This window comes from Budorcas taxicolor, chromosome 2 (assembly GCF_023091745.1).
Source record: "Budorcas taxicolor isolate Tak-1 chromosome 2, Takin1.1, whole genome shotgun sequence".
Taxonomy (NCBI): Eukaryota; Metazoa; Chordata; class Mammalia; order Artiodactyla; family Bovidae; genus Budorcas; species Budorcas taxicolor.
Window position 1 is genome coordinate 25964557 of NC_068911.1, and position 20240 is coordinate 25984796.

The following is a 20240-nucleotide window of genomic DNA, read 5'->3' on the forward strand; positions in this document are numbered from 1 at the left end:
GTTTAAGACCTTGTTTTCAATTCTTCTGGAGTATCTACCTAGGAGTGGAATTGCTGGGTCATATGGCAGTCCTTGGTTTAACTCTTTGAGGAGCTGCCAAACTTTTGCCCTGTGGTCACACTCTTTTGCATTCCCACCAGCAGTGTATGAGGGCTCCAGGGTTTCCACATCCTCTCGCTTGGGGCTTTATCTGATGATGAAGTTGGGGGCCCTACCATTGTCATGCTTGTTTATGAATGCAGGGACATTCAAGAGACCCAAATGAAGTACCTGTCTGAGTGGGACCAGTGGAAACGGTATAGCAGCAAGTCTTGGAAGAGGTTCATAGAGAAGGCTCGCGAGATGACGACCCACCTGGAGCTGTGGCGGGAGGACATTCGCAGCATAGAAGGTACCGCAGCCCATGCTGCCCGTGCTCCTCTGCAGAAGTAGCCTGCCCTTAGAGAAAGTACGGCTTTGTTCTCACCCACCTCCAGCTGAAATGTCATCTTTCCTTCCATGGGGAATGTGAGCAGCACACCACAGTTAGGGTTAATAGAGCCTGTGTCTTCATCACCGGGGAAGTCACAAGGGGTCTTCCCATCCCTTCTACGTGCTGCAGTTGTCCGGGAACAGCACGCGTGCTCGTCTTGACTTTGAAATTACAGCAGTGATTAGATCTCCCACTAGGTCTTGTTTTTGCATACTAATGAAGATGTTCATGTATTAATCTATCACCAATTTAGTTTGTAATATTGTGATATATGGACAAATAACCATTTGTATTTTGTGCATTTAAGAGTATTATTGCAAGATGGGGTTCAGTAGGACTTATCAGATTGCAGAGGCAGCCATGGCCCTTACACACTTACTTCCCCATAATGGTGAGAATTGGGATGAGGTACAGACAGACCAGGCTTTGCCAGTAGCTCCGTTGGTGAAGAATCTGCCTGCAGTGCAGGAGACCCAGGTTCGATCCCTGGGTCAAGAAGATCCCTGGAGAAGGAAATGGCAACACGCTCCAGTATTCTTGCCTGGAGAATCCCATGGACGGAGGAGCCTGGCAGGCTATACAGTCCACGGGGTCACAAAGAGTCGGACACGACTGAGCGGCTAAGCACAGCGCAGCACAGGCAGGCCTAGGAGTCACTGCAGGTTTGGTTCCAGACTACCTCAATCAAGTGGATGTGATAATAAAGCGAGTCACACAATTTGTCGGCTTCCCAGTGCATATAAAGGTCATGATTACACTATACTGTAGTCTGTTATGGAACAATAGCACTGTATCTAAAAAATAATCTATATACCTTCATTTAAAAGTACTGTCGGCATTTATCATCTGTGTGTCTCAGGTTAAAATACTTGCCCTAGTTCATTCTCTAAGATAAGGCAAATCCAGAATTTGAGCCCAGGCAATGAAGCTTCAGAGCCCACGGTTTTAGCCACCATGCCCAGCTTCCTCTCCTGTTAAGAGGCCACCTTTCTGGAGATTTTCATCATATATAATGGTGAAATGAAGTGAACGTGAAAGTCGCTCAGTCGTGTCCGACTCTTTGCAACCCCATGGACTATACAGTCCATGGAATTCTCCAGGCCAGAATACTGGAGTGGGTAGCTTTTCCCTTCTCCAGGGGATCTTCCCTACCCAGGAATTGAACCAGGGTCTTACCAGCTGAACTACAAGGAAAGCCCAAGAATACTGGAATGGGTAGCCTATCCCTGCTCCAGGGGATCTTCCCTACCCAGGAATTGAACCAGGGTCTCCTGCATTGCGGGCAGATTCTTTACCAGCTGAGCTATGAATGGTGAAATATTGAAAGCTTTTCTCTTAAGATTGAGAATGAGGAACAGGTTGATAATTATCACAGATTCTATTCATCATCATCTCAGAAGTCCTAGCCAATATACAATGATTGGGGGGGAAATTAAAAAGACACAATGACCAGAAAGGAGGAAATAAGTTGTCTTTTTTTCCCCAGATGACATGATTTATTTGTAGAAAACAAAAAAGACAAATTATTAGCACTGATGTGAATTTAGCAATGTTGCTAGTTGTAACAGCTGTATATAAAACTAATTGTATTTCTATATACCAGCGTGTGTGCTTGGTCACTGTTACCTGCGACTCTTTGTGACCCCGTGGATTGTAGTCCATCAGGCTCTTCTGTCCGTGGGATTCTCCAGGCAAGAGTACGGGAGTGGGTTGCCATTTCCTCCTCCAGAGGATCTTCCCAACCCAGGGACAGAACCTGCATCTCCTGGATTGGCAGGTGGATTCTTTACCACTGAGCCACCAGGGCTTCCCTATATACAGCAACAAACATTTAAAAAATAAGTTACACAATAGTATCATTATACCTAGGAATACATCTAAAGAACTCTGTGAAATAATTGTGCACAGAAAACTATAAAATGTTGTTGAGAGAAATTAACCTATATATATACCATGTTCATGGCTCAAAGGCTCAATATTATAAAGATGTCACTTGTTCTCAAACTGACCTATATATTCCATGTAATCTCAGTCAGAATCTCAGCACATTTTGCACATATGTATGTGTGCAAAACACATATGCTGATTTTTAATATTTATATAGAAATGCAGAGAACCAGGGATGCCTGAGGAAGAAGAGAGCTTTAAGACTTAGAGCACCATATATCAAATATTGTTTTAAGTCTGCAGTGACTGGAGAGTCTGATGTTGGTCCTAGGATAGACAGACAGACCAGCTGAACAGAAGAGAGAATTTAGAAACAGGTCCATGAATATATTTGTTGTTGTTCACTAATTCATGTCTGACTCTTTTGCGACCCCATTACTGTAGCCCACCAGGCTCCTCTGTCCATGGATTTCCCAGGCAAGAATACTGGAGTGGGTTACTATTTCCTTCTCCAGGGGATCTTCCCAAACCAGGGATCGAACCCATGTCATCTGCTTGACAGGTGGATTCTTTATCACTGAGCCACTTGGGAAGCCTTCATAAGTATATAGTCAATTACAGAAGTACTGCTGCAGTTCACTAGGGAAAAGTTCACCTTTTCAATAAATGATGCTGAATTAATTACATATTGCTATGAGAAAATGTAAATATTGACCCCTCCCTCACACCATTTCAAATTATTAATTTATAATTGATTGTAGATTTACATGTGAAAGTTTAAATCACTAGGAAATAGAGCCTTGAAGCCAACAATGGAGAATATAAAATGATCCTTCGTCCCCCCACCAAGATCCTCCAATTTCAGTTCAGTCCTCCGTGGCTGACTGAACCTGCAGTGGGTACTGGGTCAATACTCCTGGTCAGTGATTTCTGAATTTCTTTTTTCCAGGGAAATTTGGCACTGGGATTCAGTCCTACTTCTCCTTCTTACGATTTCTGGTGTTGCTGAATTTGGTGATATTTCTGATCATCTTTTTGGTGGTTTTGCTCCCAGTCTTGCTCACCAGATACAAGATCACCAACAGCAGCTTTATTCTCATTCCATCTCAAGACGTGGGTGAGTATAAGAGGCCTGGCTTGCCATGAAGAGTGTTCTTTTCATTGTGTACCTAGTTACAGTGCTTCTTTCTCTGCTGCTGCTGCTGCTAAGTCACTTCAGTCGTGTCTGACTCTATGTGACCCCATAGATGGCAGCCCACGAGGCTCCCCCGTCCCTGGGATTCTCCAGGCAAGAATACTGGAGTGGGTTGCCATTTCCTTCTCCAATGCATGAAAGTGAAAAGTGAAAGTGAAGTCGCTCAGTCATGCCCAACTCTTAGCGACCCCATGGACTGCAGCCCACTAGGCTCCTCCGCCCATTGGATTTTCCCGGCAAGAGTACTGGAGTGGGGTGCCATTGCCTTCTCCGGCTTCTTTCTCTAGTGGTCTTTATAATCTAAGTCTTGGGTGACTGTATTAGGATAGGCTAGGCTGTTTGCAGAAACAAATGACCCCATAGCATAGTGTCTGATAACCACAGAGTTTCTTTCTTATTCACACTGTGTGTCCATCATGGTTTGGTGGTGCCTTTGTTCCACATCGTCTCCTCTCTGGAGCCCAGGCTGATGGAGCAGCCTCTCTTCAGACCACTGGCAGTCACGATGTCCAGAGAAAAAAGGGTCGTGGCAAACATGTGCTGGCTCCTAATGCTTCTGCCTGGAGATGACACACATCCTTTTTACCGCATCTTATTAGCCAGGGCAAGTCACTCGCCACTCCTGGATTCAGCAAGGCATTTGGGAGAAGCAGTGAAGGGTAGAAAGTGGAATATTTAGTAAACATAATACAGTCTACTCCAGGGACTTTATTTCAGGCTTTTGTCTCCCAGAATGGTGATGCTCAGGCTGCCATTCATTAAACACTAGTAATTTGCCAGACTCTGTGGCAGTAATGGGGCTGTGTTTTCTTACTGAATGCTCGACATGTTTTGCTTCCATCACATGACTCCTTCCCCAGAAGAACTCTCTCTAAAGTCACTTCTGTGGCCCTCAGCATTCCTCTTCATCACATTTGTTTTTGTTTTAACTCTATGACACTTAAAAATCGAATGAGAATAACGTGGAAATCCTGACTCTGAGTGCCTACTGTATGTCCGATGCTGAATTCTCATTTCGCAGATAAATATCACCTGCTGCTATGGGAAGACCCTGGGTTCAGTTTCAAGGCCCACCTCCGCTAGTTGGTTAGACTGTCTGAGCCTCGTTTTCCTTATTTGTAGAAAGTGATGATATAAATAGTGAGACAGTTATTTCATTATTCAGCTAATACTATTTAATACTTGGGTCATTAAAAATGTTTACTATTTAGATTATAAATAATTAAAAACAATATAAAGTATATTATTCAATATGGAAAAAATTTTAAGTATAAGTAATGATTATTTAATCCATACTCATAATTTTTAAATGAGTATTAAATAAGATAATACAGTGCTTTGCCCATGGAAAGTGCTTAATAAATGGCAGCTGTTATTTATTTATTTAGTATTATTTCTTTCTAGAAGAACTGAAAACCATTCTGTCTCACTGGGCACCACTGCCTGTTTAGTGGTCCCTTCAGCTGTGAGCAGGGCCTTGGGCAGAGGGAGGCCACCCTCTTGGAGGAAATGGAGCTGAACTCTGAGCGTGGATGCCACGAGTCTCTGCTTTCTCATTATTTCCTTTGACTACATCCTCCTCCCATGCATGCTTTTTTTCTTTTTTTACTTACCTACTAGACTTTGTGCCTTCAGGAAAGAATCAGAAGTCCCTCTCTTCTTTTTCTTACCTTCCTTCCCTTTTTCATTCTTTTAGTGTTTATTGAGTACCTGCTGTGTGCTAGGCCCTAATTCAGGTCCTGGCAGGAGATACCACACCTGAGTCCATGTAGTGCCCTCTAGCAAAGGATGGGGGTTAGGAAGGGATCGCATGACGAGGCATATGAAGGATGAATTTGCCTGTGGGGAGGGGAAAGGATAGGGTACTGAGAGGCTGGACACCAGGACACTGGAGGGGTCCCCTGAGCCCTCTGTGAAGACAAGTGAGCCCAGCAGGACAAGGAGAAGGCTTCCACTGGAGAACTTGGGGAAGCATCTTCATGCAGACGAACAGCAGCTGCAACGGTTCAGAGATGAGAATAACTCAGCATATTGGAGCCATGAGAAGCCTAGTGTGACTGGTGCGCACACTTTCTGGGAAGGGCCAGACAGTCAATATTTCAGGATTGGTAGGCCATACAGTCTCTGTTGCAACTACTCAGTGCTGCCATGATGGCACAAAAATGACCATGTGTAGGTGTCCTGAATGAGCTTGGCTGTGTTCTGATAACACAGTACTGACAAAAAGAGGCCTCTGGCCAAATTTGGCCCTTGGGGACAGGGTGACAGCAGAGAAGCAGCCATCTCATTCCATCTTCCTGACTCTGCTCCCAAACAGAGTGACTATCTCCCTCCTCTTTACCTCTAATACTGTGTTCATAAAGCATTTGAGTACCTTACATATACCTGACTCCTACTTGCTTTTTCTCCCACTAGATGGTAAGCTTTTCAAAGGCAGTAACTTCTACTTACTCATCATTTTATCTCCAGCATCTACCTGATGCATAGTAACTAAGAAGTGTTTGTTGAGTAAATAAATAAGCACTCACATTAAAATTATAAAATAGAAAAGCTGGGATTGGCCTTGGAGAAACTGGTTCAACTCTCTTATTTTAACAAAGGGGAAACTAAGGCCCAGAGAAGGGGTAGTAGATTGGATTATTTTCCCCAGTTTTTCACTCTCCTGTAATTGTGACTTGGAGAGCCTCCCACTGTGGGCCGAGAATACTTTCTGACCCCACTGATATTGCACGTGGCTATGTGACTTGTTTTGTCCAGTGGAATTTTAGCTTGAAATGGCTTTATGTGGTTGGCCTGCCTTATAAGAAGAGTCATGAAGAGAGCACCCTCCAGATAGCCATTGCATCTCGAGTCTGTCCCCTGAGTGGAGTCATACAGAGAAGACCTCCATGTACCTGGGAGCCTGGTATCCATCCTGGCTTATCCTGAAAGAGCTTCATGTTCTCAAACTGCAGACCATGAAGAAGAAAATAAATTTTTGGAGGTTAAGTCATTGAGACTTGGGGCTATTTATTACACAGCAATAGCTGACTGATACAAAGGAAGTGAATTAGTTGATCAAGCACAACGTAGTGTCACTAAAATTGGTGTTCAGAAAATTTCTTGATCAGTTTTACATAGGTAAATATGTGTTTTTTTTAGAGTGAAACAGCTTGTTAATTTAGATATCTTTTAAAATTGGATATGCTTAAAATGCAATAATAATTATATCAGCCACATCTTCTAAAACATGTGCAAACATGAACTCCAAAACATAAAATACCAATATAGTCAGAAAACTTGTACTGTAGTAGACCCTTATACAAAATGTATAGAGAAACGTATATCCCTAGATACTTAGAATAGTGAAAGGGGAGAATGGTACTGTACTTGGTGCACTGGGGTTTGGGTTGCAAATAGATTCATAAACACAGCTATACATAACTGTATATGACTACATATACATGCATATATACACAAATTATGATAAGCTTCTAAAGACTGAGGCTGTTTCCACTGATGTTCTTATTTTTGTGTTTTACAGATATTCAATGCACAGTGTATCCAATAAGTAGTTCTGGACTCATTTACTTTTACAGTTATATCATAGACTTACTTTCTGGCACTGTAAGTATTTAACATAATTCTGGATTTGGATCCTCAGTACTGAAATAGGTTTCTGAATGTCTGCAGTGAGAGTCAAACATGAGTGTTGACACAAGTATTGGTTATAAAAGCAGTATTTGCAGTGACCTTATCGGCAAGGATGAAGTTCATCCACCCCTGCATATACAGGAAAAGTGCTTTGTCACTTTCAACCCTTGGCTCTTGCCTAATGCCTGCCACCTTCTTATTGACCTGTGACAAAATCTGAGATCCCCTATAGACAGAAGCTTCAGTGAATATAAACCCAGATAGAATGTGTTTAACTTCTCTGATGTTGAAAAACCTTAACATTTTGTAGTCCTAGACCACCTGGATGAAAGCTATGACTCCTCTCCCCAGAAATTACACACACAAGCATGTGTGGTGCACACGTGCACAACATCCACACACACGCACACACAACTGTGCACACACAGATACGTCCCATGAAATCTCTTAAAAGACTATTGAGATGTGTGCTTAGTCACTCAGTTGTGTCCGACTCTGTGACCCATGAACGATAGCCCGCCAGGCTTCTCTGTCCATGGGGATTCTCCAGGCAAGAGTACTGGAGTGGCTTGCCATGCCCTCCTCCAGGGAATCTTCCCAACGCAGGGATCAAACCCAGGTCTCCTGTATTGCAGGCAGATTCTTTACCATCTGAACTACTAGGGAAGCCCTGAAAGACTGTTAATCCCATGTTAACTCTGATGCTCTGAAATGGAATTAATGTCATCCTTCCTATGATAGTTCCAAAGGTTTTCTTGTCTTTTTATTCTTGACTCTAAAAAATGATTTTTGTGTGTGTGCTTTCATTTTTTTAATCCCACTTTTTTTCAGCAAATAAGAGTGCCCATGAAAAGTGGCTGTCTCTGCCTTCTGGATAGGGTTACTCAGCCTTGGACCTCATACTCCTATATTACAGGCCTGTCCTGTGCCCTGGGGGGCATTACAGCATCCTGCCTTCCTTCCACTCAGTGCCAGTAGCAGCCCCACAGCTGTGACAACCAAACATGTCTCCAGACGTTCCCAGATGTTTCCTGGGGCACGGAATTGCCCCAGGTTGAGAACCACTTCTTTACATGTTTTTAAAAACTGTTGTTTAGTCACTAAGTGGACAATATGTAATTGTCGTTGTCTTTTGCGACCCCATGGAAAACACAACTATATTAAAATATCTTTCTGAAGGTTACTGGTATTAAAATGCCGTGTCATTGAACATTTCTAAATTAACAAATAGAAAGCTTCGAATTTGCCCACTGTGTTCAATTTTAAAAAAGTGGTTCTTACATCTCTGCTTTCATGTTCTCCTTAGAACAACTGAGAGGAATTGTCAGGTGGGTGTTAAAATGTCCACTGCACAAATTGGAAAACTCAAACTTGCAAACTATACAAGGAGAGAGGCAAGTCAGTGACTCACCCGAGGTAAACGCTGGTGAGATCACATCCCAGAACTGCGGTTAGCCCCATTTGGTTTGGTCATATCCCATAAGTGAAGTTTCTCCTTGTGGAGCTCCGCACACTTCATCATAGAAAAGATTTTATAGAAGACTTAGATGCACTTGATCATAAATATTCAGTAAATTACGCATGATGAAAAATAGCCCTGCCCCAAGGAATGAAGTTTCTATAGTGATGAGAATGTTCTGAATCTATGCTGTGAAATTCAACAGCCACTAACTCTTAAGTACTTGAGTTAACGTGGCTACTGTGACCAAGAAGTTGAATTTTAATTTTATTGTTCATTTCAATTTCAACTTATTTGTTTTCAATAGGTGTTTTAAAAACCATTCAACACACATTACAGAATGGCCATCACGTACATTCCCTGTGATGTCACGGTTCTCACCTATGCAAGCAAGTTGCAGATTTACATAGTTTTCATGTGTTTTTAAACACTTCTGTTCATGTTTATGGAATGAGCAGAGCACCTACTCATGCTACAGGATGTTCTATGTAGTAAGCAAATGCTACTTGAACGTATTTCTTACAAGTGTTTTTTTAACATTTCTACATATATTACAAAACGACTGTCACATCCACTCGTGGAAATACTGGGATTCATTTCTCCATGTGTGTTGCAAGTCTGTAGCAGTCTTACAAACTTCTCTCACACTGACTTTTAAACACTTTTCTACACGCATTACAGAATTGACATCCCATGCACTGACTAAAATAAAAGTATTCTGAGCATACTGAGCATGTAGCGCTTTGACAACCACCTTTTGTCCTGAGGTTTTAAAATCTTGACTAATGTAGTAGAGTATGCCTGTCACATTTAGTCACTAAAAAACACAGTTTTCAACACAGCAAGTAAGTAGCATTCTTACATCTTTTGTGTGTGTTTTTTAAAAATTGAGATCTGATTGACATATAGTGTTATATACACTTGAGAATGTACAACCTTTTGATACATTCATGTATTATGATGTCTACAGTAGTTTTAGCTAATAACCTTTATCAGGTCACATGTAAATTTAAATTTAAATAGGCCCAGGAGGGAGCTGGCCACAGATTAAGCAGTGGCTTGCCTTTGCTGAAAACAATTGAGCCAAGCTCATGATCACACCAGAGAAACTGTTTTCCGGGCCCAGTGGACCTTTGTCCTGTTATGCTACTTGATTGAGGACAGTCCTGATACCAACCCAGGGCAATAAAGACAGGCTTTGTGTAGTTGGGCAAGTTTTATGGCCTGTGTGCCCCAGTTACAAAAAAAATACGGAGTCTTGTGTTTCTACATTTTTTATTTTACTATTAAAAATTTACTTAACTATTCAGTATAAGAATACGTGGTTTTAACACATCAGAAATATAAGACTTAATGAGTGAAAAATTAAATTACTTCTTCCCAGAGACCACTAATCCCTTCACGCCATGGTTCATTGCTTTCTCCACCTTTCTTATGCACTTATATGGGCTTCTTAATGTTCTACAGTATGGATTTTTCATGATCTAGCCAGTCCCTGATTGATGAACATTCAGATTGTTTCCATTTTCCCCTTTCTAAACAATACTGTAGTAAACATCTAGTTGCTACATAGACTATTTCTCTTCTCTGTATATTTCCTTCTTCACTCTCCTAGAATGTTCTATCCTTGCTATTCAAGGAGGAGTCTGAGGTGAACTCATTTATTCCCACCATAAGAGTCGTGGACTTTTCTCTGCTGTATTTTCTCATAGGGTTCCTTTGGGCTTGGAGAGGGGGCGTTGTTTTGTTATATTTTTCTCTGATAATAGCTTTATTGAGGTACCAGTCACATATTGTACAATTCACCCATTTAAAGTGTACAGTTCACTGGTTTTTGGTATATTCATAGAGTTATGCAGCCATTACCACAATCAATTTTAGAATATTTTTATCACCTGAAAAAGAAACCTGTACCCATTATCACCTACCAATTCCGCTAATCAATGCTAAGCAACCGTTAATCTACCTTCTGTCTCTATGAAATGCTTATCCATGACATTTCTTGTAAGTGGAATCGTATAATACAAGATCTTTTGTCTCTAACTCCTTGGCATATTTTTAAGGTTCATGCGCGTTGGAGCTTCTGTCAGTCTTTGATTCCTTGTTGTGGCCAAGTAAGAGTACATCGTGTGGAAATACTGCATTTTGTTTATACAGTCATAATGGACATCAGGATGGTTTTCACCTTTTGTCTATTATGAATAATGACGCTAAAAATATTCATGTTCGAGATTTTGTGTGCACACATCTTTTCACTTCTTTGAGGAGTGGAAATCACCGGGTCAGATGTTTAACTTTTTGAGGGACTGCCAAACTTTTCCACAGTGGCTGTATGCTTTCCATCCTCACTAGCGCTGAATAAGTCTGATGTGTCTCCTACATCCTTGCCAGCACTCGCTGTTACCTGGCCTTTTGATTATAGTCACCCTAATTTGTGTGTGGTAGAATTTCTTTGTGGTTTGATTTGCATTTCTCTAATGAATAATGTTGATCATCTTTTCATGTGCTTATTGGTCTTTTGTGTATCTTCTTAGAATAAATGTCTGTTTGGATTCTTTTTTTTAGTTTTAATTGGATTATCTATGTTTTTATTGTTGAGTTATAAGAGTTTTTTTTCAATATTCTAGATGTGCTGTTCTCAGTCACTCAGTCGTGTCCGACTCTTTGCCACCCCGTGGACTGTAGCCCTCCAGGCTCCTCTGTCCATAGAATTTTCCAGGCAAGAATACTGGAGTGGGTTGCCCTTTCCTTCTCCAAATGTTATAGATACAAATACTTTATCATGTATATGATTTATAAATATTTTCTCCCCTTCTCTGGATTGTCGTCTCACTTTCTTGATAGTGTCCTTAGGAACACAAAAGTTTTTTATTTTTTATGAAGTCCAGTTTCTTTTCTCTGTTATTGCTTGTGCTTTTGGTGTCATATCTAATAATCCATTGCCAGATTCAAAATCATGCGGATTTAACTCTCTGTCCTCTTCTAAGAGTTTTATAGCTTTAGTTTTTACATTTAGGCCTTTGGTCTATTTTAGGTTAAAATTTATAGATAGGGTAAGGTAGGGGCTCTGCTTTATTTTATTTTTTGCATGTGGCTATCCAGAGAGGAGCCTGGCAGATCACAAAGAGTTGGACACGACTGAGCAACCAAGCGTGTGTGCACACCCTGTTGTCTCAGCAGTGTCTCTTTTTCCCCCATATCAAAAATCAGCTGACCACGGATGTATGGGTTTCATTTTTGGACTCAGTTCTATTCCATTTACCTAGACATCTATTCTTACCCTAGTATCACATTGTTTTGGTTAGCGTTGTTTTGTTGTAAGTTTTGAAATTGGGATATGTTAGTCTTACAACTTTATTTTTCTCATTCAAGATTATTTTGGCTATTCTGAGACCCCTGCAATTCTATATGAATTTTAGGATTATCTTAGCAGTTTCTCATAGAAGCCAGCTGGGATTCCGATAGTGATGTGTTGATTCTGTAGACCAGTTTGGGGAGAGTTGCCATGGATCTCATGATCCATGAACAAGGGATGTTTTCCCATTTACTTAGTTCTTGTTTAATTTTTAAAACAATGTTTTATGGTTTTAAGAATCTAAGGTTTATACTTGATTTGTTAAATCTGTTCCTAAGGATGTTATTTTTTTTGCTGTTATTGCACATGGGATTGTTTCCTTAATTTCATTTTTGGATTGTACCCCTATGTATTTTCAATGCTCAGACTTTATCTGTGCTTTATTTCCCAAACCCTAATTGAGCAGCTATATACTTCTGGAATTTTTTTTAATTGGTCTAAATTTTAAAATTAATTTTAAAAAATTGAAATATTAGTTGATTTACAGTGTTGTTAATTACTGCTGTGCAGAAAAGTGATTCAGTTATATGTATATTTGTATAAATGTGTATATATATCTTTTTTTATCGCATTGTGTGGCATGTGAGATCTTAGTTCCCTGACCAGGGATTGAACACATGCCTCCTGTGTTGAAAGTGCGAGTCTTAAGAACGAGACCACCAGGGAAGTCCAGTACATTATTTTTTTTATAATATATTCCTACTGTACAGCACAGAGCTTGTTTATCCATTATTTATATAAAAGCTTACATATGCTAACTCCCAACGTCCTCATCTTTGACTACCAGTTTGCTCTCTATATTCATGATTCTGTTTGTGTCGTATTTTAGACTCCCACATACAAGTGATATCATGTGGTATTTGACTTTCTGACTTCACTTAGTTTGATAATCTCTAGTTGTATCCATGTTGCTACAGATCTGGAATTTTTCCAGTCTCTGGGAATTCAGGGATGAACAATGACACTGGAATGTGAATTCCTTGAGGTGGAGACTGGTTTCCTGGTTTCCTGCAGTCAGTTCACCAATCTGACCTCATGCCCTTGGCTTTATTTCAGGGTTTCCTGGAGGATACCTACCTCTTTTATGGACATTACACCATTGATGGGGTGAAATTTCAGAATTTCACCTATGATCTGCCTCTAGCTTATTTGTTAAGCACCATTGCCTACCTGGCTCTGAGCCTTGTTTGGATAGTGAAAAGGTACAGTTTATCTTGTCATTGTGTTCTTTTTGAATTACTCTTGATGGTTGGAGTCTCTTGGAGATTTGTGGACTCTGGGAGCCATTGCCCAAAGGATAAGAAGAATCCAAGGGTGGGCTTTATGGAAAAAAAGATTTGTGAACGTGCTGGAGGCTGTGGAGACCTGGAGGAAATGGAGGCAGCATTTGGGAGCTGGAGTAGCAGCCTGGAGTTTTCAGTCAATCACTATTGAATACATTCCCTCAGCATTATCTTTGATCTGGTGTGTATGCTAACAGGTCTCTATTGGGTTGCAAGTAGCAGAATCCCAACTCTGACTAACTGGGATAAAGGGGTAGTGAGTGGCTGAGAGAACCAAGGAAGAGAGGAAACTCCAGATTACAGGAAGGACAAGGATGGATTCAAAACAACTCAAAGCACGGGCTCTTGCATCTCTGATTCTGCTGGTGGCAGCTTCCTTGTGTGGAGTCCCAGGGTCACAAGCTCAGAAATCCTCTGAAGGAACTCATTGGCTCTGCTTCATTCAGGCACCCAGTCCTGACCCTTCAGTTGTGGCCAGTGGGTTAGGGTCATATGTGATTGTGGCATTTCCCATGGTGGACAGATATTTTAGTGGGAGATGTCAATTCCAAGAAAAATGAGGAATATTAATTATTTTAAGTTACTTTAACAAACAACTGTCCCCGAAATTACAGTGGCCCAACACGATGAAAGTTACACGTGAACATCTTTACGTGAAGTTCTTAGTGGGCGCAGGTTAGTGTAGAAGACTCCTTCTCAGTCCTGCCAGAGCTCAGGCTGACTGAAGTTTAGCCGTCGTCTGCACGTGTGGCTTTCCTGTTCCTCTGGAGGGCTGGAAGGGAAAACGACCTTGGAGGAGAATCACACGGAAGGTGTTTCTGGGCTCAGCCTGAGAGTGATGGACTTTACTCACATTCCATCAGTATAGCTTAGTCACATGATCACAGCTCACTGCAGCGAAGGCTGAGAAATGTTGTCCTTGCCTGGCAGCCACTTCCCAGCACTTGTGCTACGCTATGGAAGGAGAGCCACACATTCCTGATGGGCGGCTTACTGTCTCCAATGCAAGTGGGAAGCATGGATGAACACCTCTCTTACCCACTTCATTGTCCCTATAAAGCCAGGCAGTGCTATAAGCCATGGGGCTGTGAAGCTCCTTATTACAGATGTAAAAGAGACCAGGCTGGTAAAGTCTGAGTTTGTCCTCCATGGAGACCAGGCTTCGCCACCACAGAGAAAACCCCAGAGCCCAGCTAGGTACTTGTGTCCTGAGTCAGAATCTATTTGAGGAAAATGATCTGATGTGTGTCTATCCCCCACCAGACAGACAGCACACTGACAGGAAAGAGCAGTCATTCTGCTCATCTTGAGGGCGGAAAGATGCTTGGTAAAGAAATATTGGTTGACTGGGGCTCTGGCTTTGCTGTTTGTGCTCGTGGTAGGGGCAGACCCAAGTTTTATGGACCTTCTGTGTAGACAATATGGAGGGAACCTCTGTAAGACAAAGAGCATGGGAATATCTTTTGCATGTTATAAAAAATAAAAACAAGACCTCATGAACGTGTTGCTAGAGGTGCTTCTGGGGCCTTGGAAGGGGCCCTGAAGAAGAAGCTTTATTAGCTGAACAGTGAATCCACCTGCGGGTCTTGATTGAGCTCTTTCACCTAATGGCCTTGATTGTTTCATGGTAAGGCCTGCAGAGAGGATGCCTGTGATGTAATGGTGAGTGGCCTCCCCAGGGAGGAGGAAGTGCTTTAGGGTAGCAAAGAGAGTGGACTTGGGGTTCAGAGACCAAGGTTCAAATGTCACTCCACCTCTTTGGACCTCATTTTCTTCGTCTGTGAAATGCACAGACCTAGAAGGGTTGTTGGGAGGATTAACTGAAACAGGGCAGGTAAAGAACTTAGCACTGGGCTTGGCACCTTGTAGACATTTATTAAATTAAAATCATTATCACCATCATCGTCACCACTCAACTAGCCCCAGTTCTGCCTCTAGCCCTCTGGACCTAGGAAATAATTTTTCCCTTCTCTAGATCTTAGTTTTCTCATCTGTAAAATGTAGGTTTGGTCTAAATCAGACCATTCAACTGGAGTGGGACCTCAGAATCACCATGGAGCTTTACAAGTAGCATAATTCTGGATGCACCCCCCGACATGAGACACACTGAATTAAAAATCTCAGGATATGGAATCACCTGGGAGTCTACATTTTGGAAAAGCAGCCCAGCTGGTTCTGGCATAAATGCCTTGCTATGAACCTTTGGCAGAATGACTGATTGCTATAATTCCTTCCACTTCTATTTGTGTTCACAACTCAGTAGCGTATCCTAAAAATACCCTGGTTTGTCTACAGAGTGTGTGGCATTTGATGTTTTTATTGCTATGTCAAGTGCCAGAGTATGTTTTCCAGAAAAGCATTTGAATGAGTATTGATTATGAAGTTGTGCAACAGAGTTATGTCTGACTTAAGCAAGTGCTCACTAAATATTTGGTTATTTTTCTGTTCAAGGCATTTATTCATGCATTTATTTATCAGATGGATAGTGGCTATATTTATATCCAGGCCCTCTGGATATAAAGGTAGCAAGACAGCCAGGGTACTTGTCTTCAAGGAATTTAAAATTTAGTCAGGATAAGGACTTACAAACACAGTGAACACGTTAAATAACATGATTGTAGGTTAGGTTATTGCTGTCAGGGAAAGTAAAGAGACTGACTTGAAGTCGGAAACCACAACTTTAGGTGAGATACTGGGGGAATCTATGGAAGAAAGGGATATTTGAGTGAAACCCCAGGGAATAAGAAGGCAGCCATAGGAAAAGGGGAGGGCAGAGAGAACTGCAAGTGCAAAGGCCCTGAGGCTGCAGGAGAGGTTTGGGTGTTTATGGAAAAGAAAAAAGCTATTGTCATTACAGCAGAGTGCCTCTCTGGGAGGAAAGATGGTGCCATGCAGGATCCTGTAGGACTCAAGGGTGTGTTGAGTTCGGATTATATTCCAGCTGTGGAAAAAGGTCATTGAATGGATAAAGGGACCGATTTTCAACACTGAGATGCCTGGTTGTCTGCTCCGTATTTAGAATGGTCCAGAGCTGGGCCATGCATGTCAAAATCTGTGGAAGGTGCAGTTGCGTGTATATCCTTTTAATTTTAGACAAAGCCAGTCCACAGGCCTGTGTTTTGTTGTTGTAATAAAATGGATAATCATGTTTTGGGGTCAGGTCGGTGGAAGGGTTCAAAATCAACCTGATCCGGAGTGAGGAGCACTTCCAGAGTTACTGCAACAAGATCTTTGCCGGCTGGGACTTCTGCATCACCAACCGCAGCATGGCGGACCTGAAGCACAGCAGCCTGCGCTATGAGCTCCGGGTGAGTGCTGCTCAGCTCTCTCTTGGTGGGAGCTGGGGTTGCAGCCTGCAGAGGAGCTAGTGGGGGCCGGGCTGTCCTGCTTAGGTACCTTCCCCTGTGAGGTTTTCAAGAGCTTTTTGTAGAACTACTTCCTGAGGTTGATCACTTTAGCTCCAAGCATAAAGCTGGTGAACTGGTGCTGGGCAAAGAGATGGTATCTTCCCTTCTCAGAACTTTTTTTTTTAATTTAGGAAACTTATTTTAATCCTAGTTGAAGAAAGCTGATTCTTTTTTTAAAAATGTTGTTGGAGTATAGTTGATTTACAAAGTTGTGTTAGTTTCAGATGAACAGCAACGTGATTCAGTAATTACATATACATACGTTCATTCTCTTTTAGATTATTTTCTAATGTAGATTATCACAGAATACTGAGTAGAGTTCCATGTGTTATACAGTAGGTCCTTGTTGGTTTGTACTGTTATTTTTCCGCTTGATGAGAACCTGTCATAAACCAGGAGAAACAGAACGTAAGACAGGACAAATAGAACTGTGAATGCTATGATAATAAGGTGGATGCAGAGAATATGAAAATACAGAAGTTCCAAATTAATCAGGATAAAAGGAGTAACAAATACCATCTTTGTCAAACCTGCCCCAAAAGGAGGAGAGACAGATGATATCAAAAGATTAACAACATGAGATGGAAGCAATCAAACCAGGTGTATTCTTTGTTTAAAGAAATAATGCCTGCTGGGCTGTTTAGTCACTCAATTGGGTCTGACTCCATGTGACCCCATGACCTGAAGCCCACCAGGCTTCTCTGTCCATGGGGATATTCCAGACAAGAATACTGGAGTGAGTTGCCATGCTCTCCTCTAGGGGATCCTCCTGACTCAAGAATTGAACCAAGGGTTCCTGCATTGCAACTGAATTCTTTACCAGCTGAGCTACCACGGAAGCCCCACAATGCCTACTGCATAATTACTACATTAGATGATGTCCTAAATGGGTTATAGTTCAGTTTTCACATATATTGCAAAATCTAATTGCAATCTTAATAGGAGGTTCTGCCTTCACTTAAGCTTTTAGTAGACTTGGAAACTGGTTGGGCTTGGTCTGAGAGGATATCCTAGGGGAGATGAGTATTTAAGGAAACTGTAAAGATGGAGAAGGAAGGGTATGACAATGAGTCACATTTTCCACCCCTAAATATCCCTTCATCCCAGTGCTCACAAATGAGTTTTCTTTGATTCTCAGGCAGATCTGGAGGAGGAAAGAATACGGCAAAAAATAGCAGAAAGGACCTCGGAAGAAACGATACGAATTTACTCCTTGAGACTATTTTTGAACTGTATTGTGCTGGCCGTTTTAGCAGCATGCTTTTATGCAATCTATAAAGCGACTATATTCTCTCAAGAACACATGAAAAAAGTAAGTGCTCCGTGCAAGTCAATTTAACTTTTACTCCGGTAGGGCGTTATGTATGCTAAGTGTATTGCAAACCTGCAAGGGAGATAACTATCATCGTTCTGTTTTACATATGGAAATATACATTTGGCTAATATGACAAAAACCCTAAAATCAGACTGACCAATTTTTTATTTTCAGTAGGGAAAAAAGCATCCAAAATAGACTGTTTGGGGTATCTACTCCTCCTGGAATTTACAGTATTCAAGTCTAGGCTGGACTGCCTGGATTTAAGCCCCAACTGTACTACTTTAGTAACTAGGTAAAGGGGCCTCAGTTTACCTAAAATAACAGTGGTTTAAAAAATCCTAGTTGGTCTAGTGGCTCTGCTTCATGAAATCAGCCATCAGGGGCCCAGGTTCCTTCCGTCTTGTAGCTCTGCCTTCCTTAGGACGTGGCCTTCCGTATGGCACAGGGTGGCCCACCAGCCAGTGGGGAGGAAGTGAAGGGGATGGGGGGCAGCACATGGAGGTTGCACTGAAAACTTCTACTTATATCCCTTTGGCCCAAATTTAGTCAGATAGGTAGCCATTTACCTAGGGAGATAGATTGTGTATCAGTGGGTAATCTACAGCATGTTCAAGGCTGTAGTGCTAATTGACCTGGAGTAGCCATTCTCTCCTTTCGTAATAATAGAATTTTGGTGACATATATGGCTATCTGGGATAAAAATAAAATTACAGCCTTGAAAATGCTGTAAATCACCCATCAATCCAGAATGCATGGGTTTTTTTTAATATTTCACCTTAATAAATCCAGTAGAGCTTGTTTTTCTTTCAGTATGGTTCCTCTGTTTGAACACCCAAGGAAGAAGATTGCTTAGTTTTAGGTGCCATGTTGAATGAAAAAATGTTTTGTTTCATTTGCTAAATGTATTTGGGTGTTTTTCCCCCTTACAGTTTAATGAGATATGATTAACATTCAACAACTGTGTAAGTTTAAGGTGTTGAGCATAATGACTTGACACATGTATAGCTGTGTTCTCTTAAGGTCAGTTTATTTGTGATGCAATTTATTGTACTCCTGACCAGTTTTGTTATCTTCATAGGAAATTGACAAGATGGTTTTTGGAGAGAACCTGTTGATTCTGTACTTGCCTTCCATTGTGATCACACTGGCCAATTTTATCACCCCGATAATCTTTGCCAAGATCATCCACTATGAGGATTATTCCCCAGGCTTTGAGATCCGGCTGACAATCCTTAGGTAATGCCTAGGCATGCCAAACAGTTCACCACTTGTCACCTCCCCTGCCCACAGCAGCCATTGCTAATCAATTGTGGTACCTTTTTCCCTGCTGGGTCAAAAATCCTCTTCAGCCTTCAGATAGTCTCCACAAATGACTCAGAGTTTTCACATGCAGAGAAATCTCTTTGACTTAAGCATCTACTCAGCTATAGTGTATTTTTGGTTCATGTATTAGCACACTGACAGCTGAGCGCATAGGGTGGGTCCTTGGAGGAATGTTGCTCTGAAAATGTTAGAATGACCAGCAGGAGAGTAAGGAAGTGGGAGACAAGGGAAGGCAGTTAATAAAGCGTATGCTGTTTGGGAAGTTATAACTGGGGCTCGATTCTGCAGGACAGCTCAGGGAGTTTGCATGGAAAATATCTTTAGGGTTTTCCTACTGAGTAGAATGTTTGTCCTTCAAGAAATGTTCACCCTCCCCTGCCTAAGGGTGGCTGAGTCCCAAGGACATTAACTCCCCCACGAGTTCTATCCCACGGCCCCAATGCGTGGGCCTTGGGAACAGAGTTACACTCGAAACTTGCAGTAGGAACCTGAGACTTTTGCTGGAGTGAATGCTGAGAAAAAAGTGGCGCAGACACCGACTGCGTGTGCTACTGTTGCCCTTTTGTAATTTGTTGTTATATCTCTTCTCATACTAAAAAATATTCGGTTTTGTTAAAAATAAATAAATGCCAAGTGTAAAACTGGACCCAGGGAGTTAACACACATGAGTTAAGGAGGACCAGGTGGGGACTGTGTGAAACTGGAATGTTTTCTTTCTGTTTCTCAAATGCCTCAGATGGTATTTGCATTTTAAAAGAAAACTTTTTATCTTGGAAATTTTCAAATAGGGCTGTATCGTGACCCCCTGTGTGTGATCATCACTTAGTTCCAACTGTTTACCAACATTTTGCTAGTCTTCTTTCATGCGGTTCCCCCACTCTGCTGGAATATTTTAAGCAAATCTCAGG

At 41.6% G+C, this 20240-nt stretch overlaps 1 protein-coding gene across 1 annotated transcript in view; it reads left to right on the forward strand.

The window, feature by feature from the left end:
- TMC7 (transmembrane channel like 7) overlaps window positions 1-20240 on the forward strand; it is a 50981-nt gene that overhangs the window by 17990 nt on the left and 12751 nt on the right. Inside the window, exons 3-9 of the mRNA XM_052635484.1 lie at window positions 243-391; window positions 3309-3476; window positions 7078-7160; window positions 13058-13203; window positions 16445-16592; window positions 17830-18003; window positions 19088-19245. Coding sequence (XP_052491444.1) covers window positions 243-391; window positions 3309-3476; window positions 7078-7160; window positions 13058-13203; window positions 16445-16592; window positions 17830-18003; window positions 19088-19245 — 1026 coding nt within the window. The remainder of the gene's footprint in view (window positions 1-242; window positions 392-3308; window positions 3477-7077; window positions 7161-13057; window positions 13204-16444; window positions 16593-17829; window positions 18004-19087; window positions 19246-20240) is intronic.